The 21049-nt window shown below is 32.0% G+C and overlaps 2 protein-coding genes across 6 annotated transcripts; one reads left to right on the plus strand and one right to left on the minus strand.

Annotated features, from left to right (window-relative positions):
- The first annotated feature begins 9631 nt into the window (after positions 1-9631).
- On the plus strand, positions 9632-11342 carry LOC133691008 (ubiquitin-fold modifier-conjugating enzyme 1). The gene is made up of 3 exons (XM_062111316.1): positions 9632-10082; positions 10173-10234; positions 10993-11342. Exons 1-3 carry the CDS (start codon positions 9750-9752, stop codon positions 11120-11122), a joined length of 525 nt encoding a protein of 174 aa, XP_061967300.1. The 5' UTR covers positions 9632-9749; the 3' UTR covers positions 11123-11342.
- A 2434-nt stretch (positions 11343-13776) lies between these two features.
- LOC133692035 (phosphoenolpyruvate carboxykinase (ATP)-like) lies at positions 13777-20719 on the minus strand. 5 transcript variants are annotated; one of them, XM_062112699.1, is made up of 13 exons: positions 20438-20713; positions 19928-20240; positions 19661-19833; positions 19346-19499; positions 19158-19242; positions 16254-16354; positions 15702-16000; positions 15387-15560; positions 15103-15168; positions 14757-14935; positions 14442-14611; positions 14196-14364; positions 13777-14105 (listed from the first exon to the last, which is right to left on the minus strand). In XM_062112699.1, exons 2-13 carry the CDS (start codon positions 20212-20214, stop codon positions 13962-13964), a joined length of 2001 nt encoding a protein of 666 aa, XP_061968683.1. In that variant the 5' UTR covers positions 20215-20240; positions 20438-20713; the 3' UTR covers positions 13777-13961. The 5 variants fall into 5 exon arrangements, with proteins under 5 accessions (XP_061968683.1, XP_061968681.1, XP_061968682.1 ...); XM_062112697.1 differs by having other exon boundaries at positions 15387-16000; positions 20442-20719; XM_062112698.1 differs by having other exon boundaries at positions 15387-16000; positions 19928-20303; positions 20438-20719.
- Positions 20720-21049: the final 330 nt, after the last annotated feature.

Genomic DNA, 21049 nt, shown 5'->3' on the forward strand with positions numbered 1-21049 from the left:
GCAAGGGTGAGTCTTTGCAGCAATTTGTGAGAAGCAACAGGCCAGAACCTCAAGAAAGAAGAGTAAAAGAAATAGGATCAATTACGCAAGAAATCCAAAGCAGAGCTGAGAAGAAAAATGGAAAGCAAAAGAAGGTACCAGACGAAATGAAACGCAAGAGAAATATGCAGGAGAGGAAACAACACAAAAAACAAAGATAAACATTACAATTAGAATGAAAAAATTACTTAACAGAGGAAAGAAGGCGGCGCAGTCTACTGAGGCAAGGATCATAAGAGAAGAAGTAAAAAAAAAAGCATGTCACCCTGCAAAATGCACAGACAAATTAATTAATGTGAAGTGACATGGGGCAACAGGAGTAATTGAAGTAACGAAACCAGATTGGAACAGTAACAACAATCGAAGAAAGCAAAGCAACCGAAAAAAAAATTAAGCGATCAGCGGAGAGCAAAAACCAACTCAATAATCAATTCATTCTATGTTAAGCTCTAAACCGAGAGCAATGAGCCCAAATCAACACAAATAACAGCCAATCAAACCAAACCGAGAGCACCCGAATCAAACCAACCAAGGACCATGTTTACCCGAGAATTGAACGACCTCCAAACCATCGATCAACCCAACCCGAACCCAATTGAACCAATAACCCACCCCCCAACACACACAAACGACCAAACGCAAGCATCCCGAGCACGAACCCAAGAAAACCGAACACACAGACAATGAGCAATCTAAAAAACCCAATCAATTGCTGAATACCCAGACCAGAGAAATCAAAAACTACAATCAATTACTGAACACCCACACCAGAAAGAAGATGAATCGAGTGAGAAGAAGGGAAAAAATGAAAAAAAAAAAACACGAACCGAAGAACCCGATGCAAAGAAACCGAGAGAAAGCAGAAATTGGCGCAAAGAAGGGGGCGAAATCATACCTCATCAAACACGAAGAACGACCCGAAGCCAGCCCACAAACCGGCATCCTGGGCCGACCGAGCAACCGTGAGCCAAACAGCCCGTCGTTCTCTCTGCCAAAAATGAAGGAACCGAGCAGAGACATGAAATGAAGAGAGTGAGAGGAAGACACGAAAACAGGGCCAGAGAAGAGATAAAATGCACAGACTCATCAAGGGCAAAATCGCCCGGGCACTGCCACAGTCCACAGTACATGCAGTCTGTGTGTACAGTGCAAAATGCCACACCATTTATTTGTTTTGTAATGTACTATATATATATATATATATCCAAAGCCCTCTGTCTTTGTTCATTTTGTTTTCTAGAAAAAATATCTTTTTTGCCATAATAATATTTTTTAAAATTAAAACTTAGCACCGTGTGAAAATAATTTTTTTTTAAAAAAAAGCACGTGTGGGAATTCTGATGCTGTGGTATAAGAAAATGAAAGAATAATTATTTTAATATATATATATATCACTGAATTGCCATGTCGTTCTCATGTTTTTTTAATTCTAAACATGTCATTGTCAGTTCAATTTCTCATATTTAATAGCAACACTGTTTGTTTTTGCATTTCAAAAATATTTTTGAAAAAATTTAAATTTTCTTTTCTTTTCTTCAAATTAATATATTTTTGATGTTTTTAGATTATTTTGATGCGCTGATATTAAAAATGATTTTTAAAAAATAAAAAAAATATTATTTTTATATATTTATAAGTAAAAAGTATTTTAAAAAACAACTACAACCACGCTTTCAAAACAAGCAAATAAAAACATCTTTTCAGGCTGGATCTATTTTTTACCATGATTAGAAACCGAAGACCACCTTCACAAAACCATCATAAGGAAAATAAATATATGAACATTAAAATCATCTATTTTTTACCATGATTAGAAACCGAAGACCACCTTCACAAAACCATCATAAGGAAAATAAATATACGAACATTAAAATCATCAGTTTTTATTGTTGAAATGTGTTCGTTGGAAATCTTTATGTTTATTCTTTTATTTTTCATTATTTTTCTCTCTTTTTTTTGGATATTCAAGAAATGAAAATGTAAAGAAAATAAATTTTCATAGCTAAACTATAAACTTTACAAACTGTTATGACCAAAATGTAAAGATTTTAGCAAAAATACACGGTGGTGAATGAATAGTAAAATATAAGTGCGTGCTTAGTAAATTTTAAATGGTAAAAACGCATGTTGTTTTGTTTTTTTTATATAATAATAATAGTTGTCCTCTTTGGTTACCTCTTTTTTTTCTTTTTACGATATAAAATACTCATTTACTATATACTAGCAAAAAAAGAAATTCTCAACTTTCTAGCGTTGACTAAAAACACAGGAAAACTAAGTTCAATAATCATGCTAATTTGGAGTTTTACATATATTAACACGGATTACTTAGAAGAAGAGGAAGAAGAATTGTTGTATTATTTGTTAGTGGATATTATTAGTAAGTCACCACTTGTTTATTTGTTGATAATTTATTTGATTTTAGTGAAATTTAGATTATAAGGTTTTTATTATTATTATTAACGTGAGTATCTTGACTAACTTGAGCATATCTCGACTAATCCCACAGGCCTTGAAGTTGACGACCATGTAAGCCTGCAGTGGCCCCGAGGTTTGTGGGATTCAAACTGGTAATCTCTAAGGAGCAAACCCAAAACCTGACCACTTGAGCTACACCCCTCAAGATTTGTTTTAGTGTTTATAGTTTTTTCATGTTTTAAGCTTGTTGTGTTTTTTTAAGCATTTTGCTGATTATTGTTTTTGTTGTTTTTTTTCTTTTATTATTATTATTGGGTATTATAAGTTTTTGGGTATTAAATGTATGATTCTCACTTTCTAGGATTACGTATTTGTTTTTCCTTTTATGTGATGTTTTTTTCTTGTGTACAAGCATGACTTTTTATGATCTTTTTATTTCTTTTATACATGTTGCTTTCTTCTGACTGTGTTATCTATTCCTCGTACTCTTTTTATTTTTCCTTAATTGTTCTCTTTTTAGTAATTCAAATGTATGTTTTAAAAGAAATGAGAAAGTTATATGCCATTTCTTTTAGTTTGTTTTTTTTATTCTCTAGCTTGTTTTGCACTTTGATGTTACTCATGTGTTATTTATCTGTTTATATTTATTTTCTTGCCTTATGTGCTCATTCGACTTTTCTCATTGTTGTTTGTTGGATTGATTGATCATCCTACTTTACTGTTGGGTTAACATCTCTTTTTAGAGGTGCTATCGAATATAGTTAAAATTGTATTTTTTAAAAATTAAAAATTTGCTTTATTTAAAATTTATTTTTTATATATTTTTATACCATTTTAATATGTTTGAGTCAAAAGTAATTTTTAAAAAATAAATAAATAATTTATTTTAATATATTTTTAAATAAAAAAATACTTTAAAGTTTAAACTGATCATAACATTTTCAAACATTTCTTTAATTACTTTATGAATTACAATGTACCCCATTTTTGAGGGCATATGAAACAAAAGCCAGCTACAGCAAGTAGGATTCAAAGCTACACTAGAAAAACCACACCCATTACCGGCAGCTACGGTTTGTTACATCAAGCTCGAGTGCTCGATAATACAAACAACAAAGAACCCAAAACCCAATGGTAAACTAGGGCTTTGTTGAACAAATTAGGAAGCCCTAATTAGACACGAAAAACACAGAATGGCAATTTGCCAAAGAAACAATTTTTTATGCTAATTATATGCAATCTTCTGAAGAAAACCACGGAATGATAAATAATTAATTGAAGTAGTTTAATTATCGTGGCACCATCTCTTGAAAAGTCAATTCATGCATGCTCCCGCGACTCGATTGTTTTTATTCCTTTCTCATTATTCTAACCCCCCATGCTAACCGGTTCAACCATACATGCGTGGCGCACAAATAGAGAGAGAGAGAGAGAGAGAGAGAAATCCATTTTCCACCATTACAAATTCAGCCATGGGAATTCCCATGAGTAGACAAGGATAGAGAGAATAATTTCCAAGGCAAGAACGGCAAGAAATATTGCTAAATGGGGCTGATAAAAGCAAAAATGTGATGCGATCCCATCACGAGAACGCACCAATCAAGTGGACAAGCCCTCTAATGAAGAGGAGAGAGAAGAGCAGGTCGAGAGGCAAAGTAGAAAATTCCGAGGAGAACTTGCCTCCGAAGGAAAATAGAATTGTAGAAACTTAAACAGGTGGTACGGGTTGATTTTAATCATGTTAAGACTGAAAGATCACATGCTATATTCGTTGTATAGGAACTAGATTGCTGAATGTTATTTTATATGATGGTATTTTCAAGTGTTTATAATAAATTCTATAAGAAAAAATAGATATTGAAAACGAAATGATGATACACAAAGACATGAAGTAGTTTAAAAATGAAAAAAGAAAGAAAGAAAGACCTTGAGTCTCAAAATCCAGAAAGGCAACAATGTAATTTTAAGTTTGGTTAAAATCCAATAAAAAAAACCTTAATTTAATGATATGAAAAACAAAGCAGGTAACGATGAATCTTATAAACCCGGATTAATTTTTTAAAATTATAATCTAATAAATTTCAAATTTAGATTCAATCAAAAAGCTTGATTCTCATCTAATTTATTATTGAAGGATATAATTATATATATAAAAAAATCAATCTAAAAAATATGTCAATACAAAAAAAAAATAGTAATGAAAATAATGATGATCAAATCTAAAAAAAAAATAATGAAGGAGGGTGAAATTAAAAAAATTTCAAATTCAAAAACCATCTCAAATAAAAAAAATAAGAACCAAATCTGACAAATTAAAAAACTCAAATAGAATGAAGTTGAAAAAAAATTAATTTTATAAATTGATTAAAATAAAACAAATAGGAATAAAAAAAAGAAAAACTATATCCAAAGGAAAAAAAACCTGAAAGACTAAAATGCAAGCTTTGAGGGTTAGGCACTAATTTATAGGAGGAAACAGAAAAGAAAAGAAAAGGTCCATTAACCACACATGTCATTAAAAGATAAAAAAAATGTCGAGACAGATCAAATGACGCAGCATAGCAACGACTTTAATCGTTGAAGTTAGTCGTATGCATCACCTGAAACTTACAAAAAGAATGATACGTGCAATACACGCTTCAACAACTTTTTTATTTTTCTTTATTTATCAAAATGCAACATTTCCCTTGAAACTAGATAATTATTATGAAAAAACTATTATGATATAACAAATATGACCCTGGAGTCAAACTTTGAGAATTTTGATTTTAAGGGTAATAGAATCATTATATTGTGCTTGAAAAGGTGAGATGTCAAGAAATCTTTCATACCATAGTTAAGTTTTTTTCTTTTTTTTAAGCGCAGTTAACTAATTTAACTATGCAAAAAAGTTGTTTAAAGGCAATGTTACCCCCCAATAATTCAAGAATGACAAAAGAACCTCATAAAAAGACCTATTCAGCCCTTTAATATTAGTTCCTTTAATTCTTTTATGAAGAGAAAAGTCATCATTTTAATATTTCAATCCACAATAAAACGAAATTTGTATATAATTTTTTAAAATCAATGCTTTTAGTAATACAGTTTTAGGTGTATTTGTGGAAAATAAGGAAGGAAAATGCATTATAAATTTATGCTTTGGATCACTTTTTAATCCTTTTAGGTGATAAAATGGGCACATCTAATTGAGATTTTATCATGAGACAAAACATACCTATCGAGCTTGAATCTAGTGCGGAGATTCTTGCAAAAATTACATTACTGGTTTGCATTCATGGAGAAAAGTGTGTGTAATCTGATCAATTGGATCTATCAATATTTTTTAAAATTGTTTTTTGTTGGTCCAAACTCGTTTTAACAACGGCCCAGGGTCTTTGAAAACAAGTATATTTACTGACTTTGATTGGTGAGTATTTATTTTTATATTATAACATGTTTTTAAAATTGTTTCTTGTTTGAAAAAAATTTCAAATTAATGTTTTTTAAAATATATTTTTTAAAATTTTGATGTATTAATATCAATAATAAAAAAAATAAAAATAAAAATATTATTTTAATAAATTTCTAATAAATACTTAAAAAAATACTCTACACTACAATATTAAAACACATTAATCGGAGAAGGGGAGAGATACTGGTTGTCAGGAATAAAAAGAGTCTTTAGCTTGGTATAAGTTGTGCATTTTTCGGACATGCTTTTCCAACTCGTGGAAGAACAAATCAATTTGTAGTCATATTCTATTTACATTTCTTATTTGTTTCCTGAAAAGTGTTTTTTTTTAATAGTTTCATAGAAAGTTGATTATTTTTTTTATGTTTAACAATATTGTATAAAATGAGTTGAAATTTTTTTTATAATGTTTGACTTTATCGTAAAATATAAGCTGGAAAAATCACCTATTAATGTTTAATTTTTTAAAAGTTTATCAAAAGAATAAATACTAAGTGTAGTAGATATCAAAGTTGAAGGATGATGAAATTGAAAAAAAAATCAACATTTATAAATTATTCCAAATAAAATGAACAATAAAAAAAAAATAAGGACCAAGTATGACAAACAAAAAGTTAAAAGATGATGAAATTGAAAAAAAAAATGTTCTAAATAAAACAAACAATAATCAAAAGAATATGAATCAAATTAAAAAAAAACAAATTGAAGAGTTGCTTTCAAAATTTTAATGAACAAACAAAAAAATTAAAGAAGAGAGAGAAAAATAGTTGACAATGCCAAATTAGAAATCGGTACACCACACATGTTGTCTGAGAAGAAAAGAATCGCTAAGAGGATTCTAACTAAATCAAGAAATGTCATCTTTTAGACACTGTACATGGTCTCACCTTCCATCTAAATATGGTGTGCATGTTCAACATGATGGCTCGTTTAATGCACGTCCTAACTATTTTTTATTTTTAAATTATATTTTTTATTTATTAAAATACTAAATTTACCCTGAATTAACTTGATTGTTATTAAAAAACAATATGAAAATACAAAACAAAAAAAAACCTTGAACACTAGTTTAATAAATTTTGATTTTAAAAGTAATTTGTTTTTTTTTTTGTTAAAGATCAAAAGTGTTTTTTAGAGTTGAAAGAAGAAATTTATTTTTCTTCGAAAAGGTTTTAAGTCCTGATGTTGATTGAAAATCACTTTTTATCGATTAATTTTCATGAAGTTAAATAAATACAAGAAAGTTCATAAATTGGTTCATAAAAAAGTATTTTCATGAAACAATAACCCATATTTGTATTTTAATTGATTTTTTTTTAAAAAAATAAATTTTAATTGTAGTAGATAAATTAATTGTATTATCATTGTTTTATTTTTCAAGACAAGTGTCATCTTTCACGTGTTTATGAATCATGTCATGTTTTTAAACTAAAACTATCACCGCCAATGTTAAAATAGATTGAAGGACGAAACAGAAATGAAATGATAAAAAAATACCATGACAGTCAAATTAGAAAAAATAAAAAATAAAATTTGAGGGCTATGTTCAGTTTACTCAAAGTATATATATATAAAAAAAAACTATTCGAGAAAAAACATTTAATCTATTGTAGCTCCAAAATTTTCAACATTCGGTCCTTAAAATTTTACATTTTTTCATTTCAATTATTAAACTTTATTTATTTTCAATTGCATCCATACAAGTCATATTGACATGATTTTATTTATTGTTACATGATTCAATTTATATGTTTTTGTGTGTTCCATGTGTCATTAAATATTTCAATATTAAATTAAAATTAATTTTACAAAAAAAATTATGTTGTCCTCAGAACTAAAATTGATCAAAATTAATAATTTTTTTAAAAAATTTGAAATGGTGTAGAAATGTTAAATTGGTATTTAAAGTCTCACTTTTTTTTTAATATTTGATCACTCTTTTTTGAGTTTTTTACATTTTGATCATTAAGTTTTATTATTATTATTATTATAGTGTTTGAATATTCAAAGAAAAGAGACAAAATCAGAAAAAAAGAGAGAGAGGAAGAGAGATAAAAAGCTCTAGAAGATCAAATTACACCAACTAGTAACTATAATTTTGAAGTATTTTTAATATTTTTTTAGAGAGGAACTATTTGAAGATAGATTTTTCATTGAATGATGTCTTGTAACTGAAAGCTCGAAAAATAATTTTAAATTGTTTTAATTTTAAGATTTTTTTATCAGATAAAAATATATTTTCATAGTCAATAATAGTGTTTTAGAGTTTAGATGATGAGATTTTCATTTTTTTTAGTAAATATTATTTTGAAATTAATTTTTTAAAGTCCCTAACTTGGACATTGATTTTCTAAAAATCAGAGTTAACTTTAATAGTCGAGAAATGTCGCAAGTGAATGAAGTGTCATTCTCATCTTTAGACCCCAGTTACTAGCTTAACCTTTCAGTCAAGAGCACTGGTTTTTTTTTTTTTTTTTTCAGGCCACAAGGGAGATAGATCTCTTTGGCCTAAGCTTGCTTGGCATTTTCCCGAGCGCCCCTATTTTGTTTTTTAATATTTTATAACATGACTGACTCAAAATAAATTTATTCATAGAATATTTAAATAATTAATTGACTATGCCATAATTTTAAAATAATATTATAACTTTTAATGAGAGCATTAACAACTATTTTTTTTAGTAATTATATATCAACTTAATATATTTATCTATTTAAGATTTCCCCCAAGAATATCTAACACGGATTGAATATTTATCAAATTATTTTTTATTGTAAAATTGTATATAGTTTTTCCTAGATTTTATATTGTTTGATATCTCATTTAAAAATTATCAATTTATGATTATGTGCTTTTTAATTGAAACTTTCTTTTAAAAATGTTATAGGTTTCAATTTAAAACAATATTTTAGATTAAAAAAATACATGTTTAAAAAGAAAAAGAAGAAGAAGAAGAAACATATAAATAAGAGAATAAAGTTTGGACGAGAAAGATACATTTTTAACTTTTTATTTCAAATCAATAGAATGTTTTCTAATTTATATTTCAATTGTTTTTATTTTTTATTCAATAAACCATACTGTTAATACAAAAACACATCAATAAGAAAAGAGAATGTTGATGATTTTTTTTATAATAGAATTTAAATCATTATATCTCCTAATAATATTTAATTTTATTGTCACATAATTCAATTAAAAAATTACCCACGTTAGTAGGTCAAAGTTTTACATTTGCTTCAATATCTTACTTCTTATAATAAACATCAAGTTCTCTATTTGATCTGTAATTAACATTAATATTTTTTTTGATCTACCAATTTATATATTTTTTAATTCATATTATAAAACATAACAGATGAATGACGTGTCATTCGCTGTTTTTTAATAAAAACCTTTTATGCCTCTTTCATCTTCTAGGCCCAAGAACACCAGGCATCGTTTTATTATTTTGGGCTAAGGCGTGGGGCCCATATCTCTAGCTTAGGTTCGCCTGAACTTTTTCTAAGCGCCCCTAATTTTTATATATTTTACAACTTTAAATAAGTTTATTCAGAAGATATTTAAATAATTAATTGATTATACATGATTTTCAAATAATATTATATTTTTTTAAATAATATTAAAAATAAATTTTAAAAAATAAAAAATATAATTTTAAAAACTTTTAAATAAAAAAACTTTTAAACAATAACTATTATAATATTAAACATTCTTTTATTTTATTTTTCGTGAAAAGCATCTCAAAACGCGAAAGCTGTGATAAACATAGGAGAAACGAGCGAAAGAAAGAACAAATAAAATCTGGAATTGGGGGTCAGGGTTAGAAAAAAACAAAAAATGGAGGGATGGGATCCAAACACGAAATCAACACTGACCCAGATCCCGCTGTTAACAACGAAGGCAGGTCCAAGAGATGGAGCTGCATGGACAACGAGGCTGAAAGAGGAATACAAGGCTTTGATCGCTTATACACAGATGAACAAGTCTAACGATAACGATTGGTTTCGTATCTCGGCAGCCAATCCTGAAGGGACACGTTGGACTGGCAAGTGCTGGTACGTTCATAATCTCCTTAAGTACGAGTTTGATCTTCAGTTTGACATTCCTGTTACCTACCCTTCTACCGCGCCTGAACTCGAGTTGCCTCAGCTTGATGGAAAAACTCAGAAGGTTGATTTCTTGTCCTTTTTTCCCTTTTCTTTTTGCTGGTTTCTTGTTGATTTTTTTTTTAAAAATTGTTTTCGGTGATCATGTTTGTAGATGTATAGAGGAGGGAAGATTTGTCTGACGGTTCATTTCAAGCCGCTCTGGGCTAAAAATTGGTATGTTTTAATTAAATTGAATCAGTGTTGGGATGATGGTTTGATTGATTTATTTGATATTGTGGATTAAGGATTTTTTTGATATTGTGGATTAAGAATTTTTGTTTGTTTGTTGAAGAATTATTGTAAATTGAAAACGAATGAAGAGATCAAACAATATGTATTATTGAGATGATAAGATTTGGGATTATTAGAATGTGGAAACTTTACTTTTATATGCACAATTCATAGTTGGATTTTCATTTATTAATGAAATTGGAGAAATAGCATGGGGAGTCGAATAATTTAAGTCTGCTAAGGTTATCATTATGTTTTTTCTTTATTAACGGAGCTCATTTGTCGATTCTTCTCATTTTGTAAGCTATTTTCCCATGGACTCTTACGACTCACGAGGAGTTTTGTTGTTTTGATATACTTTTTTTTTCTTTGTTGACTCAGTAGTTGCACTACCCCTGGCTGTCTGTTTTGTGGTGGTTGGTCTTCTTTAGGGACTCTGAACATTAATGTTGTAATGTTACATTATGTATGAATTGGCATGAGATAATATTGATTTTCAGAGGTGGGCATTCCCATATTTGGTCAAAAATGGATTTATCTCATGGAACTTTTTATGTTGCTGATACCGTTCTGCTTCTTGAATTACATTTTATCTTACTAGCTTTCATCCAATCTCACCTTATAATTTATTTTTTTATCCTTTCCATTTAGTGGAATTATGAACTGATAAAATATTTTGAATTTTGCTCCTGGTTGGCCAGTCCTAGGTTTGGCATAGCACATGCACTTTGTTTGGGTCTTGCTCCATGGCTTGCGGCAGAGGTCCCAGTCCTTGTGGATTCTGGTATGATTAAGCACAAAGATGATGCAACCTCAACCAGTGGGTCTTAGTTATTCAATGAACCATTCCGGCTGTAAAAGTATCTAGTGTCAGATTTCTTGACTTGGTCATAGAGAATAAGCATTAAATCATAAATGTACAACTTCGAGGAGTGTGAAATCCATCTGCTGAGATTGCAATTTCTATTGGTTTGGATACATAGACTTGAATTTTGTAACTCTTAGTTTCAAAATGCAGATACATAATGATAATATTCCCCATTTATGTCAATTTTGTGTGTGTACTTTTGATAACTTAATGATACCATGAGCTGTTTCCTTAGTGAATCTCAGATACAGTTTTTGGGATTTATTTATGTGCTCCTGTCCGTCTTGCAAAATAATAGCTCCTATTTTATTAAAAACAAATTTGTGAGGGATTAAAAAGTTCTCTCTTGAAAATTTTTTGTACATTATCTCAATCTTGTTAGAGGAACCCTTTCTTTCCTCGAAGCTCCCTGACAACAACAATTGCAGCAGTTTGTTGCTGATTGTACTTTGGTTCATCGTAGCTTGTCGTTCAGCTTGGTAATTGGTTCATCATGCCAGCGGAAGCATGCCATAAACATGACAATAAAAGCCTCTTAGGAGTAAACAGAGGAAAAATCCAACACTGTAATTGGAGCCTCTGAATTAATTCCATCCTTGACTCATGCTGATAGCTTAAAAATATACTAATTTAATGTTTTTAAGGTGAAAAACAATTTAAAAAATAGTTTGAAATGCTAAAACAAATACTGAAGATTCTAATTGAGTTGTGATAATAACTGAAGATGAACTTGATCTCCTCTGTTTGTGCTTGTTTGATGATGTTTGTCACGATTTTTTTAAAATATTTTTAGGTGTTTTTCAAAACAAAATTTAACTTGAAAAAAATATTAAATTAATATTTTTTTATTGTTTTGTAATGATTTGATACTAATATTAAAAAAAAATTATTTTGATAATAATTCAGTCAAAATTTTATTATAGATTTTCAATCATTTTGTTGAACAAGAAACTATAACCTTCTTCTAAGAATTCTAGGGTAAAATGCAGAAGAAATCCGCTTTTCCTTTTCTTTTTTCAACAAAGGTAAAATATCATCTTCATTTTAGTTTTTGATAAAAATAATCAATCAGGTAAATAAGCCTTCATAGTTGGTAAGAATATATCATAAGCATCCTTTTCGTTTTTTTTTTCCTTTTGAAACAGTTCATACCTAAACGATTCTAACTAGTTTGTGTTCATGCGGCGAGTTGAAGAGAAGACAGGTTGCTTTAGTTATGCATAAAATATGTTAAGACTTAAGATGAACATAAAATGTGGCGTTTTAGCCTCAGAAGAAGCAATGCGCGGACTGCGAGCCTTTATAACTTGCAAATTGCAACAATCCCAGTTCCTTTCCCAGAGCATATCTCCCACCTTATTTCAATGCGGGCTTCAGGAAACAGAATATACATGTAGCAAGGATCACTGGTATAAATGAGGGGCAGTCTCTTACTCTCTTCGGTCACAGGTATCCTGATGCTTTGGATAAAGACATCCTTTCTCAGTTTCTTGGTCTAAGATCTACCACATCACCGCACAAAACAAGTTCTATTAATATTCAATGATAAAGTGCTGTCTGTAAATGAATTTATACTAGCAAGGACCTAGAAGAGATTTACCTAAGAAGTAGAAGAGCTGCTAGCAGTATCACGCCTCTGCTGCGATGTTGATGATCCAACATAAATATGTGGCGTGTGGTATATTCTTTGCCAATCCGCTCCCTTGCTCGTCTCACACCGTTTCTCGAGTTCAGGATCACTGTTGGAGTGCACAGAGAAGTTGGAGACCTTCCGACAAAGACTTGATATTATAGCAATCTGGGATTGTCAAGGATCGAAGTGAATCCAGGTTCTCCACCCATGTTGGCAATTCCATAAGTTTTGGACAGCCATGGCCATGGGTTTCGATGGTTTCCAATGCGGCAAAGAATCCCAATCCCTCAGGCAGAGACGCTACCTCTGCACATCTTATGGTGGTAAAACTTTCAAGTGCAGAGAGATGTTGCAGGCCGTTTCGCAGAGAAGCCAGATATGAAAATACATGATAGATAGGCGCTCAAGGGCTGTGGCAAAGTTAAGCTGTGACAATTCTCAATAGAGAGTGATCGGAGCGAGCTCATTCCTTCTAGGATTTCCTTTGGCAAGGAGGCTAAACTAGGACACTCAATAATCTCCAAAATCTCTAGAGATGTTAACCTTGTCAATCCACGTGGCAAAGTGTCCAGCTCCGGACAGCAACCAATTCTTAACGACTTCAAATCTCTGAGTTTTCCAAAGTTTTCGGGGACTGAGTTAAGCCTGGGACGAGAGAATTGTCAAAGATAGAAGTGAATTGTTTTCGAACAGTGCTTTTGGCATGGAAGTAACCGCGGGAATTTCTCAAGAAGAGCGGTTGTAGCTGACTTGTGCGTGTGTTGTTGATACTGACAAGTTCAGTCCCTGAAGAGAACACGCACTAACTGGAACCCTTAATGACTTGCAAGAAATCCAAGCAACGGAGAATTTCCCTTTTTTGTGTTTTACCAATATAATTAAGCAAAAGACAAGTCAAATTTCTAGCACAATTTAAAATCCCATAAGCAAAATACATTTCTAGCACGAACGAAGATAACATAATTGAAGGATGTTATATATATATATATAAAAGTCTTAAATATCATTAAAAAACCACTTCATACACAACACGCTCCAATTCGATTAAACCTAAATAAAACGACTTGAATCGTTGATATTAACCGAGGCATGATATATGTTACGAGATGTATTTAGCTTAGCCTCGTATTATTCCTTTCAGTTTCACTCTCCAATCTGAAAGCACCCGACTAGTAATTAGGACCAGCTGCAAGAATCTCCTCGGTCAGCATGTTGTTCTTTCCAATCTTATAATTTGTGAACACCGCGAAATTATTCTTGAAAAGACCAGCCAGCTTCAACTGGGTATCCTTGTATGCATTCTTGTCCGTCCACTACAAGTAAAATTACATGCATTAATGGAAGGCACATGTTTGAAGGGTTAAGAAATAAGCAGAGAAATATGATAAAGACAGCCAACATACAGTGTTCACAGGATCCAAGATTTCTGAAGGCACGCCCTCAATCTCAGTTGGGATTTCGAGACCAAAAACTTCAGTCTTTTTATAGCTAGCATTCAAAAGGCTACCGGAGTGGATTGCATCGATGATCCTCCGAGTGTATGCCAACTTGATACGTTTTCCGGATCCATAACTGCCAAACACTTGGAAAATTATCCGCTGAACCGAAATGTGTGATATATAAAATGTGTCAATTGTCAAGCAGCATACCTTCCACCTGACCAACCGGTATTGACAAGCCATCCTGTAGCCCCATGTTTCTGCATCTTTTCAGACAGCATGGCAGCATACTTGGTAGGATGCATCATTATAAATGCTGCACCAAAGCAGGCTGAAAATGTTGCCTGTGGCTCCTTAATACCATCCTCTGTCCCGGCTACCTGTTTAGGAGTTGAGATAATTACTAATCAAGGCTCTCTATTGAACCAAGAGTCTAAATGACCTTGTCAAGTTGAAGGGGGAAGTAGAACATCTATTACAGATCAATCTGGGATCGGATTGAAGATGGGACAAGTTTATGATTACCAGAGCTGTATAACCACTGATAAAGTGATACATGGTCTGTGCCAAGCTCAGCTTGCTCACAGGTGGGAGCACGCCAAACGCATCACATGCCAGTAGAATGATGTTCTTCGGATGGGGACCAACGCACGGTATCCTAGCATTTGGAATGTAATCAATAGGATATGCTGCTCGCGTGTTTTCTGCAACCAGAAAAACCAGCTTAGCATGTATCGAGGTGAGTTTGCAAGAAGAGCTGAGTTAGCAGCCCAATAGAGGAGATTTTTAATTTTACAAAAATCCTTTGCATAAACGAGTAGTATAGACATCTTATTTCAGCTCAATCAAATATATGTTGATTTATTATTACCTGTAACTGAGCTGTCCATGTAATCCACTTCTCGAGTATGCTCATCAAACACCACATTCTCCAAGACTACCAAATATAGGCAATATTCTTATTAGCTATAATCAGTACAACCAAAAGGAAATCACTAAAAAATGGAGAACAATATCATGTGCTTGCTGAAGTGAAGCGCTTCCACATCACAAGTTCTCATTTGATGTTATCCATATTAGAGAATAAAACTTGTTTGCATTTTCTCAAAACAAGGAATTGGAAGACGGATCAATATACATATATATATATATTACCAGTCCCAAACTTGATGGCATTCCAAATATCGGGCTCCTTCTCTCGAGAGAGATCAATGCACTTGGCATAGCAACCGCCTTCTATGTTTGACACACCATTCTCACTCCAGCAATGTTCGTCGTCTCCAATTAAATACCTATTATGATCTGTGGACAGAGTTGTCTTCCCGGTACCTGCGACAAACAAAACCAAAGGAAGAATTGTTAGCAACAATTTGTAATAGAAACGAGTATCATGTGGAGATCGTACGAGGCACATATCAGTAGGCAGTTGATTGCTCCATGTTGCACGGTTAAGTTCCAAGGTAACTGTACCTGATAATCCAAAGAAGAGGGCAACATCCCCATCTTTCCCCATATTGCAGCCAGAGTGAAGGGAGAGGATTTGACGCTTAGGCATGAGATAATGCATTACCCCGAATAGACCCTTCTTCATTTCCCCAGCATATTGGGTGCCAAGGATGACCATCTCCTTCCTAGCAAGATTGATGTCTATGCTAGTAGAGGAAGTCATGTAATGGGTGTAACGGTTACATGGGAACTGTCCGGCGTTGTATATAGTGAAGTCCGGAGTTCCGAAGTTCTCTAGCTCTTCAGGAGTGGGTCGGATACACCTGTAACCCACCCAATTATCGAAAATAAACTAAACTAACACATCATCGCATCTCTTGTCACACTTGCCTAACTTTTTTTAATAAGGGTGAACAATTGGAAGCAAATAATTTTGCACCGTCAATGCATTCTAAGCTAGGAACAGCTAACATGTCTAGGAAACAATGCACGGAAAATTACCTAAAATTCAAAGCATATGAAAGAAAGGGAGACAAATTGTTAAAATGACTAGGTAGCTTTCGCCTCATCACTTACATGTTGTGCATGAACAAGGAATGGTAAGCCCTGGCTGAAACGATACGAACTTTAATTCTGTGTTCAGGGTCCCAATTCAGGAACTGGTCATTTACAAAGACCTGAAATGCAGGTTTACCATTGTCACTCTCACATCAGTTAACAAATCACCACAAAACGTAAAAGATGTTTTTTTCTTAAAGGATGAAAAGACTATATGTATTGCTGAGTAGCTCAGATACAAATCAGATGACAGTCAAAATGTCAATCATTTATTTTTACCACGAATTTAGAAGCCTGGGATCATTTCTGTCCATGGAAAAACCTCAAAGTAGAAGACAGTACAGCAAAAACAGTTACATCAGAGGACCCTTCATGCCAATTATATTTCTGTTGTATATTTTCTAAGTGACTGCTTGAGAGTTACTCGATTGAATTATCAACTATCAAGCCTTCGTGTTCCAAACTAGTTGTTACGTTTCTACTACCAATTCCTTGGCAGAAACAAATAGACATGAACCAAATTAGCACAGCTTGACAAGTTCAATCAGTTCAGAGGAGCATGCAAAAGACCCTCAAATGTCCTGAAGGAAAGAACTTTGGATTGACATGTAAGACCTCGTGCATTGAGTATCATTTAGAATTTAGTGCATGTTAGTTATAACCACTCATCAGCAACTATTACTTTACATAGACACCACATTCAAATCAATCTTTTGGGATCTTCCACGACCAGCCTGTGGACACCAGTCGTGGAAGTGAAAAGGCCTGGATTAGCCACACCAGACAAAAAAAAAATCCAAGCTCAGTGTATCTTAGCACCCGGTCCCAACTCACACAAACCTTGCAAGTTGCACCAGGGGCCATGTCAAAAAGAAAACATGGACAAAAAGAGGGCACGATTGCTTGGTTCCTGTTAAGACGTCAAGGTTACGATTCAATTCCAAGACAGCCAGAAAAAAGGTTTGGCCAGTCTGCAGATCTCTAATCTGTAATCTTGGGACCCGGGAAGCATAAGATTCGTGCAAACATATAGAGACAGGCCAAGGCCATGCCGCTATATGGATTCTTTCTTAGTTAGCTTGTGCTACGCAAAGCTCTTAGCTTTTTTTTTTTTTTTGTTAACTTCTTAACGTAAAAAAAAGTTAGGCATTGTTATCGATTTTTCATGCAGCAAGAAAGTTTTTAATTATCTACTCAAAATATGATGCATTCATTTAAGAAAGTAAATCAGGGTTTATATTTGCCAAGAGATTTTCAAGTTACTTAAAGACCAAGTTGTAAAGTTAAAAACAAGCACAAATAAAGATACTTGATTATGTGCCGCTAAAAGCTTTTTAGTTTTTTTAACTTAATAATATGGAACTAATATTTTATATAAGAAAAGTAATCCTTTAAATTCCATTAAAACAAAAATAATTTGTTAATAAAGGTCTTCCTTTTTCTTATTAATATCTTTAATTTTAAAAGCATAATATTTTTTCTATATTATTTATTTAATAAAAATTAAAAGCATTCAAAAAACATACCCAAAAAAATCAGGTCTATTTAAAATAAATATGAAAGAGATACCTCTCTAACTAAAATTTCTTATGTCTCATTAGCGTGTCTTTTTCTTTTTATTTTTCTGAAACATTTAACTATAATATTTGTTTCTTTGACAACATTGTATTATTATTTCAAAAAAAAAAACAATTAAAAAAAACACACCCTAATAATTTTAATATGAGTGCATTAAAAATCTATAATAATAAAACAATGCTCGTGCTGTGTCGCGGAAAGTTTTTTGAAAGTCTCGTTAAATGTAGCTAGCTAGCTAGTCATTATTAAAATCTTTCAATTCAAATCCTAACTTAGTTTGAATTTTAAATTAAATTACTTAATAGTTAATTTAATATGATATGGTTTACTCTATAGATCTATAAAATTATGAATCCATAAAATTTTTATTCGAGTGTCATAATGTTTTAGTAATGTCATTTAGTTTTTCTTTTTGAAGAGACAAAAAAGAAATGGGCCATATGCAACACTAAAAAAGCTACTATTATCATCATATGGATTACAATATATATTTAGTGCATGTTTGAAAGTGTAGTTGCGGTTGTTTTTTAAGTGTTTTTTATACTGAAATGCATCAAAATGATATTTTTTTATTTTTTAAAAATTATTTTTGAAATTAATACATCAAAACAATCCAATATATATATATATATATATATATATATATATATATATATATATATATTATTTTTAAAAGATATAGGTTGACTCGCGTTTCCAAACCAGGCATTACATACAAAACAGAGCTGTTATGACGGTGGCAAGCAAATATTTTTTTAAAAAAAAAATTTTAAATTTACTAACAAAGACGTACAATGAAATGGCGATATACGTGAGATTAGACTAAAATTAATTACTAATTAGTTACTGGTTAATACTGTATTGTATAATGTTTCAGTTGTTATTGCCAGCAAGTTAGGGCGTGTCTCCCATGAAATAAGAAGACCATCTAAACAATATGGACCAATACAAAGTTGTCTGACAAGCGATTGATTGTTAATAAGTCAAGCAGGGGCTAATTACTTAAGGTGGCATTTGACATTGTCATAATTATTGATTTTTAAAGTATTTTTTATTTGTAAATATATTAAAAATATATTTTTTATTTTTTAAATTTTATTTTCTATATCATTATCTAAAATAATAATTTTATATATAAAAAATAAATTTTGCAAAAAAAAAACATTTGGGCGCTTTTTATTTTATATATAAAAACATTTGGGCCGCTTTTTCAATCGCTTGAGAAAGGCTTAAGCTCTAGCAAGTGACAATTAATTAGACTTGTTTTTCACAGATGGATTAATTTGAATAACCATAAAAGCAAAGAGAGCTCAACTTTAAGCGATCAATTATCAATATATATACCTTGTCCAGCGAGTTCAAATAATCGACAGCTCTTTCTCTGTTAACCATGAAAGTATGTTCATCCATTTCAATATTAGGCGAGCCCCTGCAAAAAGGAAATTAGTGAATCAGAATTAAGGACTAAACTAATGTAAAGGGATCTAGATAATTAATTAATAGTAGCAAAAAATTGATTAGAAGAGACTTACTTTCCCCACCAAAGATCATCTTCGGTGGTTTCATCCCTGACAACACGTTTATCTCTTGGTGACCTGCCTGTTTTAGCCCCGGAAAGTGTAGCTAAGGCGCCAGATGATGCTATGAAGGAACCTTTCTCGTACTTAATTGCTTGTTCATAGAGTTCTGCACCACATTAATTCAATGACGTTAAACTTAATACGTCTTCTAAGCCACGGAGACACGGTTCATATAGACAGTCTGATAAATTCGTCCAAGGAGCATGCAAGAGAGAGTGGAAATAATTAGACAAGGTGAAATCTCGAGGAAGGTTTGATTAATTATACCAGCAGGAGAAAGATTGTGGAGGTAATGGGTAAACTTGAGAGAACTGTCAGTAGCGCTGATGGTGGGCGTATAATGATGATGATGTGCAATTTGTTGCCCCTCTCCCTTCCTTGCCGGGTCCCCTTTCACTAACTTTGGCCCTGTCTCTCTCATCAGCGATGCCAAGGAAGCACTGTAAAAAGCAACAACATAAAAAAGAAATCATAAAGAATTGACCACGCAGTAACCAAATCGTAATTAATTTCTGACTACTATAATCTGATCACCTGATGGACTGGAGTTGCTGTTTCTGGCGTTCTTCTTCAGAGATAGCATTGAAAGTACCCTGAGCTCCCTTGATGGGAGTGGTGGGTGCTGATTTTTTCCTCTGTAGAGAATGGAGTTCATCGATCGTTTTGGCTTTCACTGGTGTTCCACTGTCATCATGACACACGTCGTTTGCCTTCTTGTTATGATCTTGTGTCTGGATTTTAGGCAGCCCTTTCCGTCCAGTACTCCTAGGAGTATTGCTAGCAAAGCTAAACTCTCCATTGTCAGGTGCCCTGTTGTCCATCTTCTTCTTCTTCTTCTATATGCGATCTGCAAAAAGTCACAGCTTTCTAATATTGAATACCCCTTGCAGATGGAACAAGAAGTTTCGAGCTGAAAAACTAACTGATCAGGTTAAGAACAAAAAAGAAAACATTGAAATGCTAAAAATTAGCTGACAAGGATAAGGATGATGGCAGAGAAATTTCTTGAAACAAACAGAGGAAGGAAGGAAAATTGTCACTCACATACAGGTACCAAGTGTCAGATTTTTTTGTTTCTAACGCAAGAAGAGGCGGGATCCAAGCAAGTATGATCTCCAAATGCACTGGCTAATCCTCTTATAAAAGGCCAACTTAGCCAGGGTTTAGCTAACCATAGTTAAGAGAGCCTTAGACAGTTAAGTTTATGCTGCTATAGCGACTAATGAACTGGAAAAATCCAAAGTCGAATTAAAACCAAAACAGTATGCAAGGCCATGCTGTGAGAATGGATATGGGTGTTTGGAAGCTGTCATGAAAATGGCATCTGGTCACACATGTCTTCCTTGCAAAGCACTAAAATCAGTCCTATCATGGATGTTAAACACTGGCCACATGAGAATGTGGCTATGATTGGTGGACGGAGAAATTTTATAGGGTTAATATTGTAATTGCCTAATAATATTTATATCATGAATAAATAATTTTATTTGATATTTTTGTGATTATCGTTTTTGTGTTTTAAAGGTGTTTGAGAATACGTTGACGATTACTCTTTAAAGTGTTTTTTTGTTTGAAATATATTAAAATAATATATATTTTTTATTTTTTAAAAATCAATTTTGATATCAACACAGATAAAAAAAATATAAAAATAAT

The sequence above is a fragment of the Populus nigra genome, chromosome 4 (assembly GCF_951802175.1).
Source record: "Populus nigra chromosome 4, ddPopNigr1.1, whole genome shotgun sequence".
In the NCBI taxonomy this organism is placed as follows: Eukaryota; Viridiplantae; Streptophyta; class Magnoliopsida; order Malpighiales; family Salicaceae; genus Populus; species Populus nigra.

Coding starts and splice junctions, on each gene's coding strand:
- LOC133691008 (XM_062111316.1), top strand. CDS start 9,750: ATGGAGGGATGGGATCCAAACACGAAATCAACACTGACCCAGATCCCG. Junction 10,083..10,172: donor TTGATGGAAAAACTCAGAAG/GTTGATTTCTTG, acceptor TCATGTTTGTAG/ATGTATAGAGGAGGGAAGAT. Junction 10,235..10,992: donor CCGCTCTGGGCTAAAAATTG/GTATGTTTTAAT, acceptor CTGGTTGGCCAG/TCCTAGGTTTGGCATAGCAC.
- LOC133692035 (XM_062112697.1), bottom strand. CDS start 20,214: ATGGACAACAGGGCACCTGACAATGGAGAGTTTAGCTTTGCTAGCAAT. Junction 15,169..15,386: donor TGCCATCAAGTTTGGGACTG/GTAATATATATA, acceptor TATATTTGGTAG/TCTTGGAGAATGTGGTGTTT. Junction 14,936..15,102: donor CATGGACAGCTCAGTTACAG/GTAATAATAAAT, acceptor TTCTGGTTGCAG/AAAACACGCGAGCAGCATAT.